Genomic DNA, 15699 nt, shown 5'->3' with positions numbered 1-15699 from the left:
TTCTGTGCCGAGTATAATACATGTCGAAGAAAAACGTTGTTCAATGCTCATTTGTCAAACGTTATTTATTTCACTTTTTTGGTTAATTATTTAAAAAATGTCTTAAAAAATGGGGCTCGTCCGGGAATTGAACCCGGGGCCTCTCGCACCCAAAGCGAGAATCATGCCACTAGACCAACGAGCCGATATATCAGAAAGCAAAAAGATATGGAAATTACTGTTCTCTGCCGAGTTTAATACATGTCGAAAATATACGTTGTTTAAGGCCCATTCGTCAAACATTATTTATTTCACTTTTTGGTAAATTATTTCGATGTCTTAAAAAATGGGGCTCGTCCGGGAATTGAACCCGGGGCCTCTCGCACCCAAAGCGAGAATCATGCCACTAGACCAACGAGCCGATATATCAGAAAACGAAAGGATATGGAAATTACTGGTCTGTGCCGAGATTAATACATGTCGAATAAATACGTTGTTCAATGCTCATTTGTCAAACGTTGTTTATTTCACTTTTTTGGTAAATTATTTAAAAAATGTCTTAAAAAATGGGGCTCGTCCGGAAATTGAACCCGGGGCCTCTCGCACCCAAAGCGAGAATCATGCCACTAGACCAACGAGCCGATATATCAGAAAGCAAAAAGATATGGAAATTACTGGTCTGTGCCGAGTTTAATACATGTCGAATAAATCCGTTGTTCAATGCTCATTTGTCAAACGTTAATTATTTCACTTTTTTGGTAAATTATTTAAAAATGTCTTAAAAAATGGGGCTCGTTCGGGAATTGAACCCGGGGCCTCTCGCACCCAAAGCGAGAATCATGCCACTAGACCAACGAGCCGATATAGCAGAAAGCAAAAAGATATGGAAATTACTGTTCTCTGCCGAGTTTAATACATGTCGAAAAAATACGTTGTTTAAGGCCCATTCGTCAAACATTATTTATTTCACTTTTTGGTAAATTATTTCGATGTCTTAAAAAATGGGGCTCGTCCGGGAATTGAACCCGGGGCCTCTCGCACCCAAAGCGAGAATCATGCCACTAGACCAACGAGCCGATATATCAGAAAACGAAAGGATATGGAAATTACTGGTCTGTGCCGAGATTAATACATGTCGAATAAATACGTTGTTCAATGCTCATTTGTCAAACGTTATTTATTTCACTTTTTTGGTAAATTATTTAAAAAATGTCTTAAAAAATGGGGCTCGTCCGGGAATTGAACCCGGGGCCTCTCGCAGCCAAAGCGAGAATCATGCCACTAGACCAACGAGCCGATATATCATAAAGCAAAAAGATATGGAAATTACTGGTCTGTGCCGAGTTTAATACATGTCGAATAAATCCGTTGTTCAATGCTCATTTGTCAAACGTTATTTATTTCACTTTTTTGGTAAATTATTTAAAAAATGTCTTAAAAAATGGGGCTCGTCCGGGAATTGAACCCGGGGCCTCTCGCACCCAAAGCGAGAATCATGCCACTAGACCAACGAGCCGATATATCAGAAAGCAAAAAGATATGGAAATTACTGGTCTGTGCCGAGTTTAATACATGTCGAATAAATCCGTTGTTCAATGCTCATTTGTCAAACGTTAATTATTTCACTTTTTTGGTAAATTATTTAAAAATGTCTTAAAAAATGGGGCTCGTCCGGGAATTGAACCCGGGGCCTCTCGCACCCAAAGCGATAATCATGCCACTAGACCAACGAGCCGATATATCATAAAGCGAAAGTATATGAAAATTACTGTTCTGTGCCGAGTATAATACATGTCGAAGAAAAACGTTGTTCAATGCTCATTTGTCAAACGTTATTTATTTCACTTTTTTGGTTAATTATTTAAAAAATGTCTTAAAAAATGGGGCTCGTCCGGGAATTGAACCCGGGGCCTCTCGCACCCAAAGCGAGAATCATGCCACTAGACCAACGAGCCGATATATCAGAAAGCAAAAAGATATGGAAATTACTGTTCTCTGCCGAGTTTAATACATGTCGAAAATATACGTTGTTTAAGGCCCATTCGTCAAACATTATTTATTTCACTTTTTGGTAAATTATTTCGATGTCTTAAAAAATGGGGCTCGTCCGGGAATTGAACCCGGGGCCTCTCGCACCCAAAGCGAGAATCATGCCACTAGACCAACGAGCCGATATATCAGAAAACGAAAGGATATGGAAATTACTGGTCTGTGCCGAGATTAATACATGTCGAATAAATACGTTGTTCAATGCTCATTTGTCAAACGTTGTTTATTTCACTTTTTTGGTAAATTATTTAAAAAATGTCTTAAAAAATGGGGCTCGTCCGGAAATTGAACCCGGGGCCTCTCGCACCCAAAGCGAGAATCATGCCACTAGACCAACGAGCCGATATATCAGAAAGCAAAAAGATATGGAAATTACTGGTCTGTGCCGAGTTTAATACATGTCGAATAAATCCGTTGTTCAATGCTCATTTGTCAAACGTTATTTATTTCACTTTTTTGGTAAATTATTTAAAAAATGTCTTAAAAAATGGGGCTCGTCCGGGAATTGAACCCGGGGCCTCTCGCACCCAAAGCGAGAATCATGCCACTAGACCAACGAGCCGATATATCAGAAAGCAAAAAGATATGGAAATTACTGGTCTGTGCCGAGTTTAATACATGTCGAATAAATCCGTTGTTCAATGCTCATTTGTCAAACGTTAATTATTTCACTTTTTTGGTAAATTATTTAAAAATGTCTTAAAAAATGGGGCTCGTCCGGGAATTGAACCCGGGGCCTCTCGCACCCAAAGCGAGAATCATGCCACTAGACCAACGAGCCGATATATCATAAAGCGAAAGTATATGGAAATTACTGGTCTGTGCCGAGATTAATACATGTCGAATAAATACGTTGTTTAAGGCCCATTCGTCAAACATTATTTATTTCACTTTTTTGGTAAATTATTTCGATGTCTTAAAAAATGGGGCTCGTCCGGGAATTGAACCCGGGGCCTCTCGCACCCAAAGCGAGAATCATGCCACTAGACCAACGAGCCGATATATCAGAAAGCAAAAAGATATGGAAATTACTGGTCTGTGCCGAGTTTAATACATGTCGAATAAATCCGTTGTTCAATGCTCATTTGTCAAACGTTAATTATTTAACTTTTTTGGTAAATTATTAAAAAATGTCTTAAAAAATGGGGCTCGTTCGGGAATTGAACCCGGGGCCTCTCGCACCCAAAGCGAGAATCATGCCACTAGACCAACGAGCCGATATAGCAGAAAGCAAAAAGATATGGAAATTACTGTTCTCTGCCGAGTTTAATACATGTCGAAAAAATACGTTGTTTAAGGCCCATTCGTCAAACATTATTTATTTCACTTTTTGGTAAATTATTTCGATGTCTTAAAAAATGGGGCTCGTCCGGGAATTGAACCCGGGGCCTCTCGCACCCAAAGCGAGAATCATGCCACTAGACCAACGAGCCGATATATCAGAAAGCAAAAAGATATGGAAATTACTGGTCTGTGCCGAGTTTAATACATGTCGAATAAATCCGTTGTTCAATGCTCATTTGTCAAACGTTATTTATTTCACTTTTTTGGTAAATTATTTAAAAAATGTCTTTAAAAATGGGGCTCGTCCGGGAATTGAACCCGGGGCCTCTCGCACCCAAAGCGAGAATCATGCCACTAGACCAACGAGCCGATATATCAGAAAGCAAAAAGATATGGAAATTACTGGTCTGTGCCGAGTTTAATACATGTCGAATAAATCCGTTGTTCAATGCTCATTTGTCAAACGTTAATTATTTCACTTTTTTGGTAAATTATTTAAAAATGTCTTAAAAAATGGGGCTCGTCCGGAAATTGAACCCGGGGCCTCTCGCACCCAAAGCGAGAATCATGCCACTAGACCAACGAGCCGATAGAGGCCCCGGGTTCAATTCCCGGACGAGCCCCATTTTTTAAGACATTTTTTAAATAATTTACCAAAAAAGTGAAATAAATAACGTTTGACAAATGAGCATTGAACAACGGATTTATTCGACATGTATTAAACTCGGCACAGACCAGTAATTTCCATATCTTTTTGCTTTCTGATATATCGGCTCGTTGGTCTAGTGGCATGATTCTCGCTTTGGGTGCGAGAGGCCCCGGGTTCAATTTCCGGACGAGCCCCATTTTTTAAGACATTTTTTAAATAATTTACCAAAAAAGTGAAATAAACAACGTTTGACAAATGAGCATTGAACAACGTATTTATTCGACATGTATTAATCTCGGCACAGACCAGTAATTTCCATATCCTTTCGTTTTCTGATATATCGGCTCGTTGGTCTAGTGGCATGATTCTCGCTTTGGGTGCGAGAGGCCCCGGGTTCAATTCCCGGACGAGCCCCATTTTTTAAGACATCGAAATAATTTACCAAAAAGTGAAATAAATAATGTTTGACGAATGGGCCTTAAACAAGGTATTTTTTCGACATGTATTAAACTCGGCACAGACCAGTAATTTCCATATCTTTTTGCTTTCTGATATATCGGCTCGTTGGTCTAGTGGCATGATTCTCGCTTTGGGTGCGAGAGGCCCCGGGTTCAATTCCCGGACGAGCCCCATTTTTTAAGACATTTTTTAAATAATTTACCAAAAAAGTGAAATAAATAACGTTTGACAAATGAGCATTGAACAACGTATTTATTCGACATGTATTAATCTCGGCACAGACCAGTAATTTCCATATCCTTTCGTTTTCTGATATATCGGCTCGTTGGTCTAGTGGCATGATTCTCGCTTTGGGTGCGAGAGGCCCCGGGTTCAATTCCCGGACGAGCCCCATTTTTTAAGACATCGAAATAATTTACCAAAAAGTGAAATAAATAACGTTTGACAAATGAGCATTGAACAACGTATTTATTCGACATGTATTAATCTCGGCACAGACCAGTAATTTCCATATCCTTTCGTTTTCTGATATATCGGCTCGTTGGTCTAGTGGCATGATTCTCGCTTTGTGTGCGAGAGGCCCCGGGTTCAATTCCCGCACGAGCCCAGTTTTTTAAATAATTTACCAAAAAAGTGAAATAAATAACGTTTGACAAATAAGCATTGAACACCGTATTTCTTCGACATGTAATAAACTCGGCACAGACCAGTAATTTCCATATCCTTTCGCTTTATGATATATCGGCTCGTTGGTCTAGTGGCATGATTCTCGCTTTGGGTGCGAGAGGCCCCGGGTTCAATTCCCGGACGAGCCCAGTTTTTTAAATAATTTACCAAAAAAGTGAAATAAATAACGTTTGACAAATAAGCATTGAACACCGTATTTCTTCGACATGTATTAAACTCGGCACAGAACAGTAATTTCCATATCCTTTCGCTTTATGATATATCGGCTCGTTGGTCTAGTGGCATGATTCTCGCTTTGGGTGCGAGAGGCCCCGGGTTCAATTCCCGGACGAGCCCAGTTTTTTAAATAATTTACCAAAAAAGTGAAATAAATAACGTTTGACAAATAAGCATTGAACACCGTATTTCTTCGACATGTATTAAACTCGGCATGCACAGACCACTAATTTCCATATCCTTTCGCTTTTTGATATATCGGCTCGTTGGTCTAGTGGCATGATTCTCGCTTTGGGTGCGAGAGGCCCCGGGTTCAATTCCCGGACGAGCCCCATTTTTTAAGTCATATTTAAATAATTTACCAAAAAAGTGAAATAAATAACTTTTGACAAATGAGCATTGAACAACGTATTTATTCGACATGTATTAAACTCGGCACAGACCAGTAATTTCCATATCCTTTCGCTTCATGATATATCGGCTCGTCGGTCTAGTGGCATGATTCTCGCTTTGGGTGCGAGAGGCCCCGGGTTCAATTTAAGTCGTTTATAAATAATTTATAAAAAAAAATAGTGTTTGATGAATGAGCATTGAACAACGTCAAATCGATCGTTCAAATTATTTCGCATAACAGGGTACGGTAGGGGGCGCTTTTTAAAGTCAATGATGATGATGTAAACACAGGAAAACACATGCATTATTTTTACAAACAACATCATACCTAGGACTATTGTTTTATTCAATAGTTGACCGTAAGAATGGGCAAAAACAAGCGTAAAGGTAGAGCATAACAATATGTATTTCAGGATCGGTATTTTATACTTTTTATAGGCCTATGGGGTGTTTTTAATTGTGCAAAAAGCTAGGTCCAACTAGGCCTAGGCCCTAAGCTAGCTAGGCCTAGCCTACTACTAGCTAACTAGCCTAGGCCTAAGCCTATGCTAGGCCTAGCCTAGCTGGCATAGGATAGTAGGCCTAGTCTAGATAGAGAGAGAGAGGGCCAAGTCAAGCTAGGATAGAGTAGTAGGCTAGTGTAGTACTACTATTTAGGCTAGTTAGTAGTGCCTCTAGCTAGGCCTAGGTAAGAACAAAGTAATCCGCCTTCGTTGTCTATTTCTTTTATTTTAGTTTTATGCTTTTATTATCAAAATAAAACATCTCTTATTCCTTAATTAAGAAAGATGGTATGTTTCTACTGCATCGCGGGCGCCGAACAAAATAGATTTAAAATGTAATTTTATATTGACTGCATTTTTGCTCAATTACCGTTTAAATCAGAACAACAAAACTTTTAACCGGTTTTTTTATGCAGCAGAAAAAGGATCTAGGCCTAGCTTAACTAGGATTCCCCTAGATATTTTTTTAGGGTAAGATATCAATCACTATGTGGCAATTTGAATTTGTCTATATGGCCTGGAATAGTACTAGTAGGAGACAGTACTGTCACACTTTTGGGGGTGTATTAATTATTCTTCTCAAATACTAAATTGTAAAAGAAAACTAGCCCATGCTCTAGTCATACTAGCAAAGGGAAAAATTTTTAATAATATTTTGAAATTAGAGCGGACTTGACAGAACTTTGTATTTTGTATGACCTAGACATTTTTTTTTCATATACAGGGCCTCAACTATCACATCAGGAGTTAATGGTGCTAACTGTATCCGAAATTGTTAACCATCTGATTGCTGCACATAAAGAATGCAAAGATATTAACCTAAATCGTGTCAAAAGCTTGACAGCTCGCAAGTATGGACTTGCATCTCAACCAAGATTGGTAGACATCATTGCAGCAGTTCCAACAGAATTCAAAAAGGTCAAAATGTTTGTCCATATAAATAAAACATAACAACATACAGAAATTCATGATAATCGAGAATTATAAAAAAAACATTACATTTAAAATTACAGAAACTAAAAGTGAAATCGAAAGCAAGACAGAATATGTTCTCTATAAGATCTATAAATTGTTGGAACTATTTGCCGAAAAATGTGATTGAGTCTCAAAATTTAAACCAATTTAAAACCGCACTCAAAAAGCACTGGTCTAACCACCCGTTAAAATACAGCCCATATAAGAAGAATATGTTCTGGTCACGAGGGGCACAGAAGCATTAATGCTTTAAGTCTCAAAATCCAGGTAGAGGTAGATATTTCTAAGCTAATTTCTAACCAGTGATGTAGCGACGAGAAATAAAGTGGTCCGGTTTTTGCAAGAAAGGAGAGCAGTCTCTGTTCAAGCCACTGGGTTGTCAAAGGCTTCTGTGTAATAGTGGTCAGGTTGAAACCTTACCAACCGCACTGGTGGCTACGGCCCTGCTAATTAATAATTATGGTTTTGTTTTTCACCATCAATAGTTTTTTGAATATTATAAATTAGACCGCAAAATGCATCTGTCACAGAATACCTTAAAACCTCGTAAAGAAAAAGAGCCCATCTTAAAAAGAAGCCCACTCAAGAGTATTAAAAAAGAAGCCTTTGTGCTTCTTTTCAAGATGGGAAATATGGGCATAGGGATTTAAAATTGAAGTGTTAAACTTAACCTGCTGTTGTATTGTATTTGCCAAAATGTAGAGTGTGGCCTAGGCTGTGTCCCCTTGCTTTTGATACACCTATAACAACAAAATTCCTAAATTAATCACAGATCAAACAAAACAATGAAGACCAGAAAGTAAAATTAGTGATAACAGAAACACTAAACTTGTAACTTAAAAATTTGTTGTGTAAACCTATATTATTTAATTAGTAATTATACTTAGTTAATAGTTAATGTGGTAGTATTGTTCTAAATATCTGCTTTTTATTTCAGGCTCTTCTTCCCAAGTTGAAAGCTAAGCCAATTCGTACAGCCAGTGGGGTAATTATTCTTTCTTTTTCTCAGTAACAAATCTATGTTTTAATATTTTTTATTTTATCAAATGCATCATAAATATGTGGGTTTTAATAGATGTGACGTGATGATACTGCTTGACATGCCTTTATTGCTATATAATGCAACTCAGATTATCTTCCCAGATTTCTATTGATTACGGTACTGCCTAGCCTATGAAATAGTAACAAACACACAAGACTCTATAACACTATTAATCACACACACTCAACAATCTATTAATCTTTAATTAATTCATAAGCAATTACAAAAGTAAAAACAGTCACAGTACTGAAACAAATACCAATCTGGCTATGGCTTTAACAACAATTAGAATTGCAAGGCATGTTGTGGATACTGTAACGAACAGCTTTGTGCCCTGTAGAAGCACCTATCAGAGGGAATTAACTGAATTTGTCTTAATTGTTTAGATTGCTGTTGTGGCTGTGATGTGTAAACCTCATCGTTGTCCTCACATTAGCATGACTGGTAATATCTGTGTTTATTGCCCTGGAGGACCAGATTCAGACTTTGAATATTCAACTCAGTCATACACTGGATATGAGGTAAAACCATTAATTAATTTTGGGGTGGTTTTTTTTCTCAAATAAGTAATAACACCAATAATAATATTTACATTTATTATTAATTTGCCTTTGGATTTATATAATTATTATTATTAATAAAATAAAATCTGTTTGTTGTTTAATATAGCCAACTTCAATGAGAGCTATCAGAGCTAGATACAATCCATATCTACAAACAAGACACAGAGTAGAACAGGTAAGAAAGTTATTTTTTTAATGTCATACTGGACCATTAAGGTTTGTGAGACTGGTACCCATGCAACAGAAAAGAGGAATCTGCGTTTGCTCACAGAAAACCTTATTTTCTTGTTATTCCAAACAAAATACAGTATGATGGTTCCAGATGTCAAACCTGTTGTTGAGGAAAGACTAATTGACATCCTAAAGCTCTGTCTAAACTATCAAACTTTATGTGACAAAAAAAGTGTTATGGATGGACATGATGATGTCATATCGCTTCCATATTTGGGCACATCACATTTTTTTTGTCAAACTACTTTGATAGTGTAGACAGAGCTTAGAAATGGAAACTTGTGGATAGGTCTTCTACTAGTAATATTGCTTATCCAATACCAGACATCCTTGGGCTAGCCCATTATAATTGGTTTTCCTAATGCAATTTGAAAAGTAAAATACAGTATTTTTTTCTGCTTTTGGGAGAGATTTCCAGATTCAAAAAGTTAAGTTTCAGGAGAGTTAACTGCTTGGTTTTTATTTTTAACCAGTTGAAGTCACTGGGTCATAGTGTGGATAAAGTTGAGTTTATCATAATGGGAGGCACCTTTATGGCTTTGGCTGAAGAATACAGGGACTACTTTGTTCGTAATCTACACGATGCATTATCTGGTCACACTAGTAACAATGTTACTGAAGCTGTAAAGTAAGTATATATTAAATATCTTTGGTTTCATTGTAAAGGCCAATTTACACAGACAAGCGGTAATGGTAAGCAATAAAACGGTAAGCAGAAAATAAAAATATAGAATCAATGCTATTTGTTATGATCATTAATCAAACACAGTTGAGTGTAAACCCGCTCAGGATAGATACAGACTTCACGTGGGAACTCGCGCTTTTCTGTGTAAATACAAAAGTAGTGCACTTTTCTCGCTGTTTTTAAAATGCAACATTTGAAAAACTGTATTTTGTGTGTTGATGCAGGTTTTTAACTACAAAGAATTTAACAAAATGTTTTTTTATATGCTTATCTTTAGTATCTTATAAATAAATTATAAATGTATGTTATGAAAAGTTTGAGAATTCCAAAGTTGATGATTTCTGAGGGTTTTGATTTTATGCATTTTGTTACTTTTTTGTAGATATTCTGAAAGGAGCAAAACAAAATGTATTGGAATTACCATCGAGACCAGACCAGATTACTGTTTGAAAAAACATCTCAGGTTTTAACACTTTATTATTATTCTATATAGCACTATTTTGCCATTAATGATGAACCATGTGTGTAGTTAGTTTATTCCTTTACAAGTGTGATCAGGCCTAGGCCTACATCATGAGCAAGCCCCTCAAATTTGAAAATACAGTACTGGTATGGCATCACTACTCAGACTTAGAATGTTTCTTAAAAAAAAGAACCCGCAAATTGATATAGGGGACTAACTATATTCAACGTATGTACTTTCTTTAAAGTGATATGTTGAATTACGGCTGCACCAGGCTTGAAATCGGTGTTCAAAGTGTTTATGAGGATGTTGCTAGAGACACCAACAGGTACGTATTAAGCTCTGTCTACACTATCAAACTTTATGTGACATATATGGACATGATGATGTCATATCACTACCATCTTTGGGCATATCACTACCATATTTGGGCATGTCACACTTTTTTTTTTCAAACTAGTTTGATTGTGTAAATAGAGCTTTATAGTTGAAGAATAATACAAATTTGATTTAAAGAATTCGGGTTCTTTGAAAATCTGGAATTACATTTTTAGAGTAAACTGTCTTTTGTAGCAAAGGCTTATTATTCCTCTTACAGTAAATGTTTTCTTTTTTTTTTTGTTATACAACTTGAATTTCAACAATTTTTCCTCATCTTTTCTTCCAGAGGTCACACAGTAAAAGCAGTTTGTGAGTCATTTCAAATGTCCAAAGACTGTGGATTTAAAGTAGTCTCTCATATGATGCCAGATCTACCAAACGTTGACTTTGAAAGAGATGTAGAACAATTTATAGTATGTTTTAAGATAATATATATAGTTCATTAGGTGCATTATTCAACTTTCTTCTCTATGGCTCCAATCTCTAAAACCTGTTGCTGTTTAAATGGTGTTTGGTGGTGTTTCATGCATGGCATTTCACACTGGAGACATCATTTTGTTTTGGTTATTGTGTCAGGTGACAAGTTTCTAAACCCTAATAAAATATATTGCAACATTATATGGCCTGTAATTACATTGTTTTAAGAAATCCAAACAAGTGATTAGCAGTGCAAAGCAGCATCCTCTTCCTCTACCCCCATTCCTTGGATTTCTGCACATTTGCATTTAATTGGAAGGAGTATGATGGTTGCTGTTATAAGAATATTCTTCATACTTTACTTTGCATTTTATAGGAATTTTTTGAGAATCCGGCATTTAGACCCGATGGTTTGAAGTTGTACCCAACACTTGTAATCCGTGGAACTGGTCTGTATGAGCTGTGGAAAACAGGACGATATAAAAGTTACCCGCCAAGTTTACTCATCGACTTGGTTGCCAGGATACTGGCTTTAGTTCCTCCGTGGACTAGAGTCTACAGAGTTCAAAGGTAACCATTCTCCCACCATGATTTATAGATAGAAATGGTTTTGAATGTATAGTAAGAATCAACAGTTTTTTTTTTTTTCTATCTGTTTGAAAATTGTGAGGTTCCCCAGATCATTAAGAATACAGCACAATATTAGCACCTGGCTACCCACAGTTCAGTGCAAGATCTCTTAGGTCAGAAGGTCAGGAGGTCAATCTCAGCTTGTGACCCCAAAGATGTCTACATGTGACTGGAGAGCTTTTGTTGCGATTGCTCCATGATCACTGAACCATGAACACGTTTTTGTTTTATTCAGAGACATTCCTATGCCATTAGTGACATCAGGTGTAGAACATGGTAACCTACGTGAACTAGCACTTGCACGCATGAAGGACCTTGGAACGCATTGCCGTGATGTGCGAACGCGTGAAGTTGGTATCCAGGAAATTCATCATAAAGTTCGACCTTATGAGGTATGTTTTTTACAAATTTCATATGTGTGATTTCCTTTTTCTTTTTCATACACTAAGGATTACAATACTTCAAAGAAAAATCATGATTTTCATGTTAGCCATTATAATATATTTATTTGGTAGCTACAGTTGAAACAAAACTGTATACAGTAGCAAACATTTTGTTAGACATTTTACCTTCATCAATGAATGAACTTGATATAGTGAGTGTATATACAAAAAATAATAGATGTAGTAATGGATTCAGTTTACCAAAGAGAGTATACATTGTTTGTTTCTTCTCAGGTTGAATTGATAAGAAGAGACTATTGCTCAGGAGGAGGCTGGGAGACTTTCCTGTCGTATGAAGATCCTGAACAAGACATTTTAATAGGCCTTTTACGATTACGTAAATGCTCTGATGACACATATAGGTCAGAGTTGAAAGGTGGTGTGTCAATTGTCAGGGAACTTCATGTGTATCCTTTTTATTCAAATTTGTTATTTTTAAGGAGAATATTAACATCATCAGTTAATGATGTATTGTCCCAAACACAGAGTGATTTAACATCTAGACAATGGACTTCAATCTATTTTTTTTTACTTTACAGCCTTGTCGCCGAGAGGTCCATGTACTTCTTCGCCTGGGCTGCCTTGGAAATACACCTCACAAGATTTCTTCATTTGTTTCTATCCTGGCAAATTTTGCTGCTAGATCCGTTGCCAAAAGTGTTTTTGAGGAATTCCTTTTTTTATGTGACATTAAAGTGGTCTATTAAAAAATGTTAATTTTTTCACTTGGGGACAATATTTATGTACTGCCGAAAACTTCCTGCTTATAATGTTGTCCAGATAAAATGTCATCTGTCATGATTGTGATTTAATTTTGCCTCCAGTGGGATATTTATTCTTTAACATATGTAACAGATATGGTAGTGTAGTGCCAGTGAATGCACGGGATCCATCCAAGTTCCAGCATCAAGGTTTTGGAATGCTGCTAATGGAGGAGGCAGCACGGATTGCAAAAGAAGAACATGGAGCATTTAAAATATCTGTTATTTCAGGTATTGTTCACACTCCTTTTCTTTATTTATTTTTGTCTTTGATATGCATCTAACAGCGAGCAACTCGTCAATTACATGATGGATAAACTAATTTATCTGCTTATAAACTAAGTCTTATTTTAGGCTTAGGGAGTGGAGTTCAAAGAATTGTTTGTTTACAACTCTGATACCAGGTCAGGATTGAACCTTGGGATTGGAAGGCAAAACCACCAATCTATAATAGCTCTACCACACTAGAAGTCCAAGATTCAACTTGTCAACTGCATATCATAGTTAGCGACGAGGGCGTATTCGGTTTGAATGCTGCCGCCGTGAAATTCACTTTCTCCCTTTTCCTTTATTTTTTTTCACTGTGCTTCGAGAATTTTGGGAGTGTTTTTTTTCAATGATAATTATATTTACAATGTTATTTACAATGTTATACAAATACAAGAAAATGATATTTATATTTACTACAATGTAATTCTGTTCTTTATCAAGGTGTTGGTACTAGGGACTATTATCGCAAAATGGGATATGAACTGGATGGACCTTACATGTCGAAGCTGCTCAACCATGAAGAATAATGTTGATTATTATTTATAACATAGACAACTTTAAATGGTTGGTTTACAACACAAGACAAATGTATGGAAGTTTGAAGGATTCAACTGGAATTTGCTTGTTTGAGTCTGTTAGATGCAAGGATTGCCCTGAAATTTCTAGAATCTAGGATTTTACTGAAGTTTGCACATTTTACTGGGGTTTGCAGGACATGATATATTGCCCAGGTAGATTTGATCTTTGGATGAGTGGTCGTGATGCCATTTCAACTAATCACGTTTGCATATTTACATAGGCTATTATGTAATTTAAAAATATTGAGTGGGTTGAGGCGCAAGGTTTTATAATTCAAAGTTGTTTGGAATCTATATACTATCATGAGACACGGTATATCTAAATATTAAAGTTTATGAATTGAATTGGATAGAAGATTTTTTTTTTCAAATTATTAATATTCTTCCTTTTCCTTTATCTTTTTTACACAGCGCATTAAGAATTTTTTTTTAAATGATGATTATATTTACAATGTTTTTTACAATGTTATACAAATATAAGAAAATGATAAAGAAAAGGAAGAAGAGTAGAGTAAGGGGTTACCCCAGGGAACTGGTTCACAAAATAGCCCCTGTATCAGAGGGATTACCACCTGTCTGACAGGACAGTGAATAATTCACTATTGGTAATCCTTGGCCACATTGCCTAAAGACATAAAATTTTAAAAAATAAAAATAATAGACGTAAACCATTTCAGTTGGAAAAATGAAAATATTCCACCATTTAACAAATACAAAACATTCATTATTCATTTTCAACTTTTATCCAATTGAACTTTACTGTTCAATGTAACTAAGCAACCAACGCAACATGATACACAGCTATTAAAGATACGTAGGCGTGTTATAAAGTGTATTGTCTAGTTTCAAAATCACAGCTAATATTTGCATTCTCAATAAAACCTTACTCCATGATAAAACCAATGTCAATTATGTGGGTTGTTTATATACCACATAGAGCGCATACTTCACTTTTTTTATATTATTTTAACTACCCATGTGAACATCAACAGCACAGTTTTAAATCTCATAATCTCGTCAGCCATTGTCAAAACAAGAAAGAAATTTATACTAGGAAGTTAACGATCGACGATAAGTAGATAAATATGCATATTTTTTTGTACAGAAACCAAAAACATTTTCATCGTACAACTATGATAACCATTTATGCTGTCTTTGATTCTCACAAGTCCAATCAAATAATAATAATTATTATAATATCCTGGATTTATATAGCGCCTAATGTTGTGAAACCTCTATGCGCTGAACATTATTACCCCAGTCATTTTTTTTGGTCAAAGCATACTCCTATAATGCAGCTAAATCTAAGCGGGTACCCATTTATACACCTGGGTGGAGAGAGGCAAACGTAAGTAAAGTATCTTGCCTAAGGTTACAAGCAATGCAGCGAGAGTTGGATTCCAACCTCGGTCAGTAGTCCAACGTCCAACACACTGCGCCACACGCCAAATAACATCCTGATTTAGTAAGAGCAATGATATTTTAACGGATGAAAAACTTTTTTTCGGTTAAAGATGTATTGTCCCTTGAAACACAAAAAAATGAAGGTCAGAATATTCTAAATTTAAATTGGCCATATCAAAGTAATATTAAAGCTATTCACTTTAAGTCGAAAATTCGAGCCAAAAACAACGATTTTACGTAATTAACAGCTAAATTAGTTTGATTACATTTCGTCTGGAAAATCGTCGCGAGCGAAAGTAAACAAAGATTTCAAACCATGATTATACATTATGCATGATGCTAATTAGGATTGTTTACAACTCGTCACGGTTGAGAAGGTGTTCTCACACAGATCGCGAGGAAGTTTTATGATTATGCATACAGAGTAGCCAAACAAGCGCGTTGCATTATGAGATATGTTTTGATCGAAAACTTTGACTGGAAGTCAAAGTTATTTTTTGAACCAAAAAAACGTCTGTATTTCAGTAAAATGATTTTTTTTTCGACAAATTTTTAGTGAAAGTTAATAACTATTATGATACTTCAAAATGACCCACTTTTTTTCGAAATTTTTTATTTTTAATTTTTTTGGAATTTG

The 15699-nt window shown here is 36.1% G+C and overlaps 1 protein-coding gene and 26 non-coding genes across 27 annotated transcripts; 9 read left to right on the top strand and 18 right to left on the bottom strand.

Annotated features, from left to right (window-relative positions):
- Positions 1-112: 112 nt before the first annotated feature.
- Positions 113-184, bottom strand: Trnap-ugg (transfer RNA proline (anticodon UGG)). The gene has a single exon. It is a non-coding gene; the product is annotated as a tRNA-Pro (tRNA).
- Positions 185-328: 144 nt separating this feature from the next.
- Trnap-ugg (transfer RNA proline (anticodon UGG)) lies at positions 329-400 on the bottom strand. Its single transcript has one exon. It is a non-coding gene; the product is annotated as a tRNA-Pro (tRNA).
- A 148-nt stretch (positions 401-548) lies between these two features.
- Positions 549-620, bottom strand: Trnap-ugg (transfer RNA proline (anticodon UGG)). The gene has a single exon. It is a non-coding gene; the product is annotated as a tRNA-Pro (tRNA).
- A 147-nt stretch (positions 621-767) lies between these two features.
- Positions 768-839, bottom strand: Trnap-ugg (transfer RNA proline (anticodon UGG)). Its single transcript has one exon. It is a non-coding gene; the product is annotated as a tRNA-Pro (tRNA).
- Positions 840-983: 144 nt separating this feature from the next.
- On the bottom strand, positions 984-1055 carry Trnap-ugg (transfer RNA proline (anticodon UGG)). Its single transcript has one exon. It is a non-coding gene; the product is annotated as a tRNA-Pro (tRNA).
- A 148-nt stretch (positions 1056-1203) lies between these two features.
- Trnap-ugg (transfer RNA proline (anticodon UGG)) lies at positions 1204-1275 on the bottom strand. The gene has a single exon. It is a non-coding gene; the product is annotated as a tRNA-Pro (tRNA).
- Positions 1276-1423: 148 nt separating this feature from the next.
- On the bottom strand, positions 1424-1495 carry Trnap-ugg (transfer RNA proline (anticodon UGG)). The gene has a single exon. It is a non-coding gene; the product is annotated as a tRNA-Pro (tRNA).
- Positions 1496-1642: 147 nt separating this feature from the next.
- Positions 1643-1714, bottom strand: Trnap-ugg (transfer RNA proline (anticodon UGG)). The gene has a single exon. It is a non-coding gene; the product is annotated as a tRNA-Pro (tRNA).
- A 148-nt stretch (positions 1715-1862) lies between these two features.
- Positions 1863-1934, bottom strand: Trnap-ugg (transfer RNA proline (anticodon UGG)). The gene has a single exon. It is a non-coding gene; the product is annotated as a tRNA-Pro (tRNA).
- A 144-nt stretch (positions 1935-2078) lies between these two features.
- Positions 2079-2150, bottom strand: Trnap-ugg (transfer RNA proline (anticodon UGG)). Its single transcript has one exon. It is a non-coding gene; the product is annotated as a tRNA-Pro (tRNA).
- A 148-nt stretch (positions 2151-2298) lies between these two features.
- On the bottom strand, positions 2299-2370 carry Trnap-ugg (transfer RNA proline (anticodon UGG)). Its single transcript has one exon. It is a non-coding gene; the product is annotated as a tRNA-Pro (tRNA).
- Positions 2371-2518: 148 nt separating this feature from the next.
- Trnap-ugg (transfer RNA proline (anticodon UGG)) lies at positions 2519-2590 on the bottom strand. The gene has a single exon. It is a non-coding gene; the product is annotated as a tRNA-Pro (tRNA).
- Positions 2591-2737: 147 nt separating this feature from the next.
- Positions 2738-2809, bottom strand: Trnap-ugg (transfer RNA proline (anticodon UGG)). Its single transcript has one exon. It is a non-coding gene; the product is annotated as a tRNA-Pro (tRNA).
- A 145-nt stretch (positions 2810-2954) lies between these two features.
- Trnap-ugg (transfer RNA proline (anticodon UGG)) lies at positions 2955-3026 on the bottom strand. The gene has a single exon. It is a non-coding gene; the product is annotated as a tRNA-Pro (tRNA).
- Positions 3027-3173: 147 nt separating this feature from the next.
- On the bottom strand, positions 3174-3245 carry Trnap-ugg (transfer RNA proline (anticodon UGG)). The gene has a single exon. It is a non-coding gene; the product is annotated as a tRNA-Pro (tRNA).
- A 144-nt stretch (positions 3246-3389) lies between these two features.
- Trnap-ugg (transfer RNA proline (anticodon UGG)) lies at positions 3390-3461 on the bottom strand. The gene has a single exon. It is a non-coding gene; the product is annotated as a tRNA-Pro (tRNA).
- A 148-nt stretch (positions 3462-3609) lies between these two features.
- Trnap-ugg (transfer RNA proline (anticodon UGG)) lies at positions 3610-3681 on the bottom strand. Its single transcript has one exon. It is a non-coding gene; the product is annotated as a tRNA-Pro (tRNA).
- Positions 3682-3828: 147 nt separating this feature from the next.
- Positions 3829-3900, bottom strand: Trnap-ugg (transfer RNA proline (anticodon UGG)). The gene has a single exon. It is a non-coding gene; the product is annotated as a tRNA-Pro (tRNA).
- Positions 3901-4083: 183 nt separating this feature from the next.
- On the top strand, positions 4084-4155 carry Trnap-ugg (transfer RNA proline (anticodon UGG)). The gene has a single exon. It is a non-coding gene; the product is annotated as a tRNA-Pro (tRNA).
- Positions 4156-4303: 148 nt separating this feature from the next.
- On the top strand, positions 4304-4375 carry Trnap-ugg (transfer RNA proline (anticodon UGG)). The gene has a single exon. It is a non-coding gene; the product is annotated as a tRNA-Pro (tRNA).
- A 144-nt stretch (positions 4376-4519) lies between these two features.
- Trnap-ugg (transfer RNA proline (anticodon UGG)) lies at positions 4520-4591 on the top strand. The gene has a single exon. It is a non-coding gene; the product is annotated as a tRNA-Pro (tRNA).
- A 148-nt stretch (positions 4592-4739) lies between these two features.
- Trnap-ugg (transfer RNA proline (anticodon UGG)) lies at positions 4740-4811 on the top strand. Its single transcript has one exon. It is a non-coding gene; the product is annotated as a tRNA-Pro (tRNA).
- Positions 4812-4955: 144 nt separating this feature from the next.
- Positions 4956-5027, top strand: Trnat-ugu (transfer RNA threonine (anticodon UGU)). The gene has a single exon. It is a non-coding gene; the product is annotated as a tRNA-Thr (tRNA).
- A 136-nt stretch (positions 5028-5163) lies between these two features.
- Positions 5164-5235, top strand: Trnap-ugg (transfer RNA proline (anticodon UGG)). The gene has a single exon. It is a non-coding gene; the product is annotated as a tRNA-Pro (tRNA).
- Positions 5236-5371: 136 nt separating this feature from the next.
- Positions 5372-5443, top strand: Trnap-ugg (transfer RNA proline (anticodon UGG)). Its single transcript has one exon. It is a non-coding gene; the product is annotated as a tRNA-Pro (tRNA).
- A 140-nt stretch (positions 5444-5583) lies between these two features.
- On the top strand, positions 5584-5655 carry Trnap-ugg (transfer RNA proline (anticodon UGG)). Its single transcript has one exon. It is a non-coding gene; the product is annotated as a tRNA-Pro (tRNA).
- A 320-nt stretch (positions 5656-5975) lies between these two features.
- Positions 5976-14013, top strand: LOC144845777 (elongator complex protein 3). Its single transcript, XM_078703209.1, has 14 exons — positions 5976-6103; positions 6944-7137; positions 8132-8179; positions 8623-8757; positions 8906-8974; positions 9504-9658; positions 10098-10178; positions 10426-10506; positions 10846-10972; positions 11353-11546; positions 11842-11998; positions 12284-12456; positions 12905-13041; positions 13522-14013. Exons 1-14 carry the CDS (start codon positions 6082-6084, stop codon positions 13605-13607), a joined length of 1659 nt encoding a protein of 552 aa, XP_078559335.1. The 5' UTR covers positions 5976-6081; the 3' UTR covers positions 13608-14013.
- The last annotated feature ends 1686 nt before the right edge of the window (positions 14014-15699 follow it).

The sequence above is a fragment of the Antedon bifida genome, chromosome 6, assembly GCF_963402885.1.
Source record: "Antedon bifida chromosome 6, ecAntBifi1.1, whole genome shotgun sequence".
Classification (NCBI taxonomy): Eukaryota; Metazoa; Echinodermata; class Crinoidea; order Comatulida; family Antedonidae; genus Antedon; species Antedon bifida.
The sequence above is the reverse complement of the archived record's forward strand: the minus strand, read 5'-3'. Positions and strand labels throughout refer to the sequence as shown.

What these genes read in the sequence shown, in the direction of transcription:
- LOC144845777 (XM_078703209.1), top strand. Translation starts at nt 6,082, where the DNA reads ATGGGCAAAAACAAGCGTAAAG. An exon ending in GGGCAAAAACAAGCGTAAAG is followed by an intron (nt 6,104 to 6,943) that starts GTAGAGCATAAC and finishes TTTCATATACAG; the next exon opens with GGCCTCAACTATCACATCAG. An exon ending in AATGTTACTGAAGCTGTAAA is followed by an intron (nt 9,659 to 10,097) that starts GTAAGTATATAT and finishes ACTTTTTTGTAG; the next exon opens with ATATTCTGAAAGGAGCAAAA.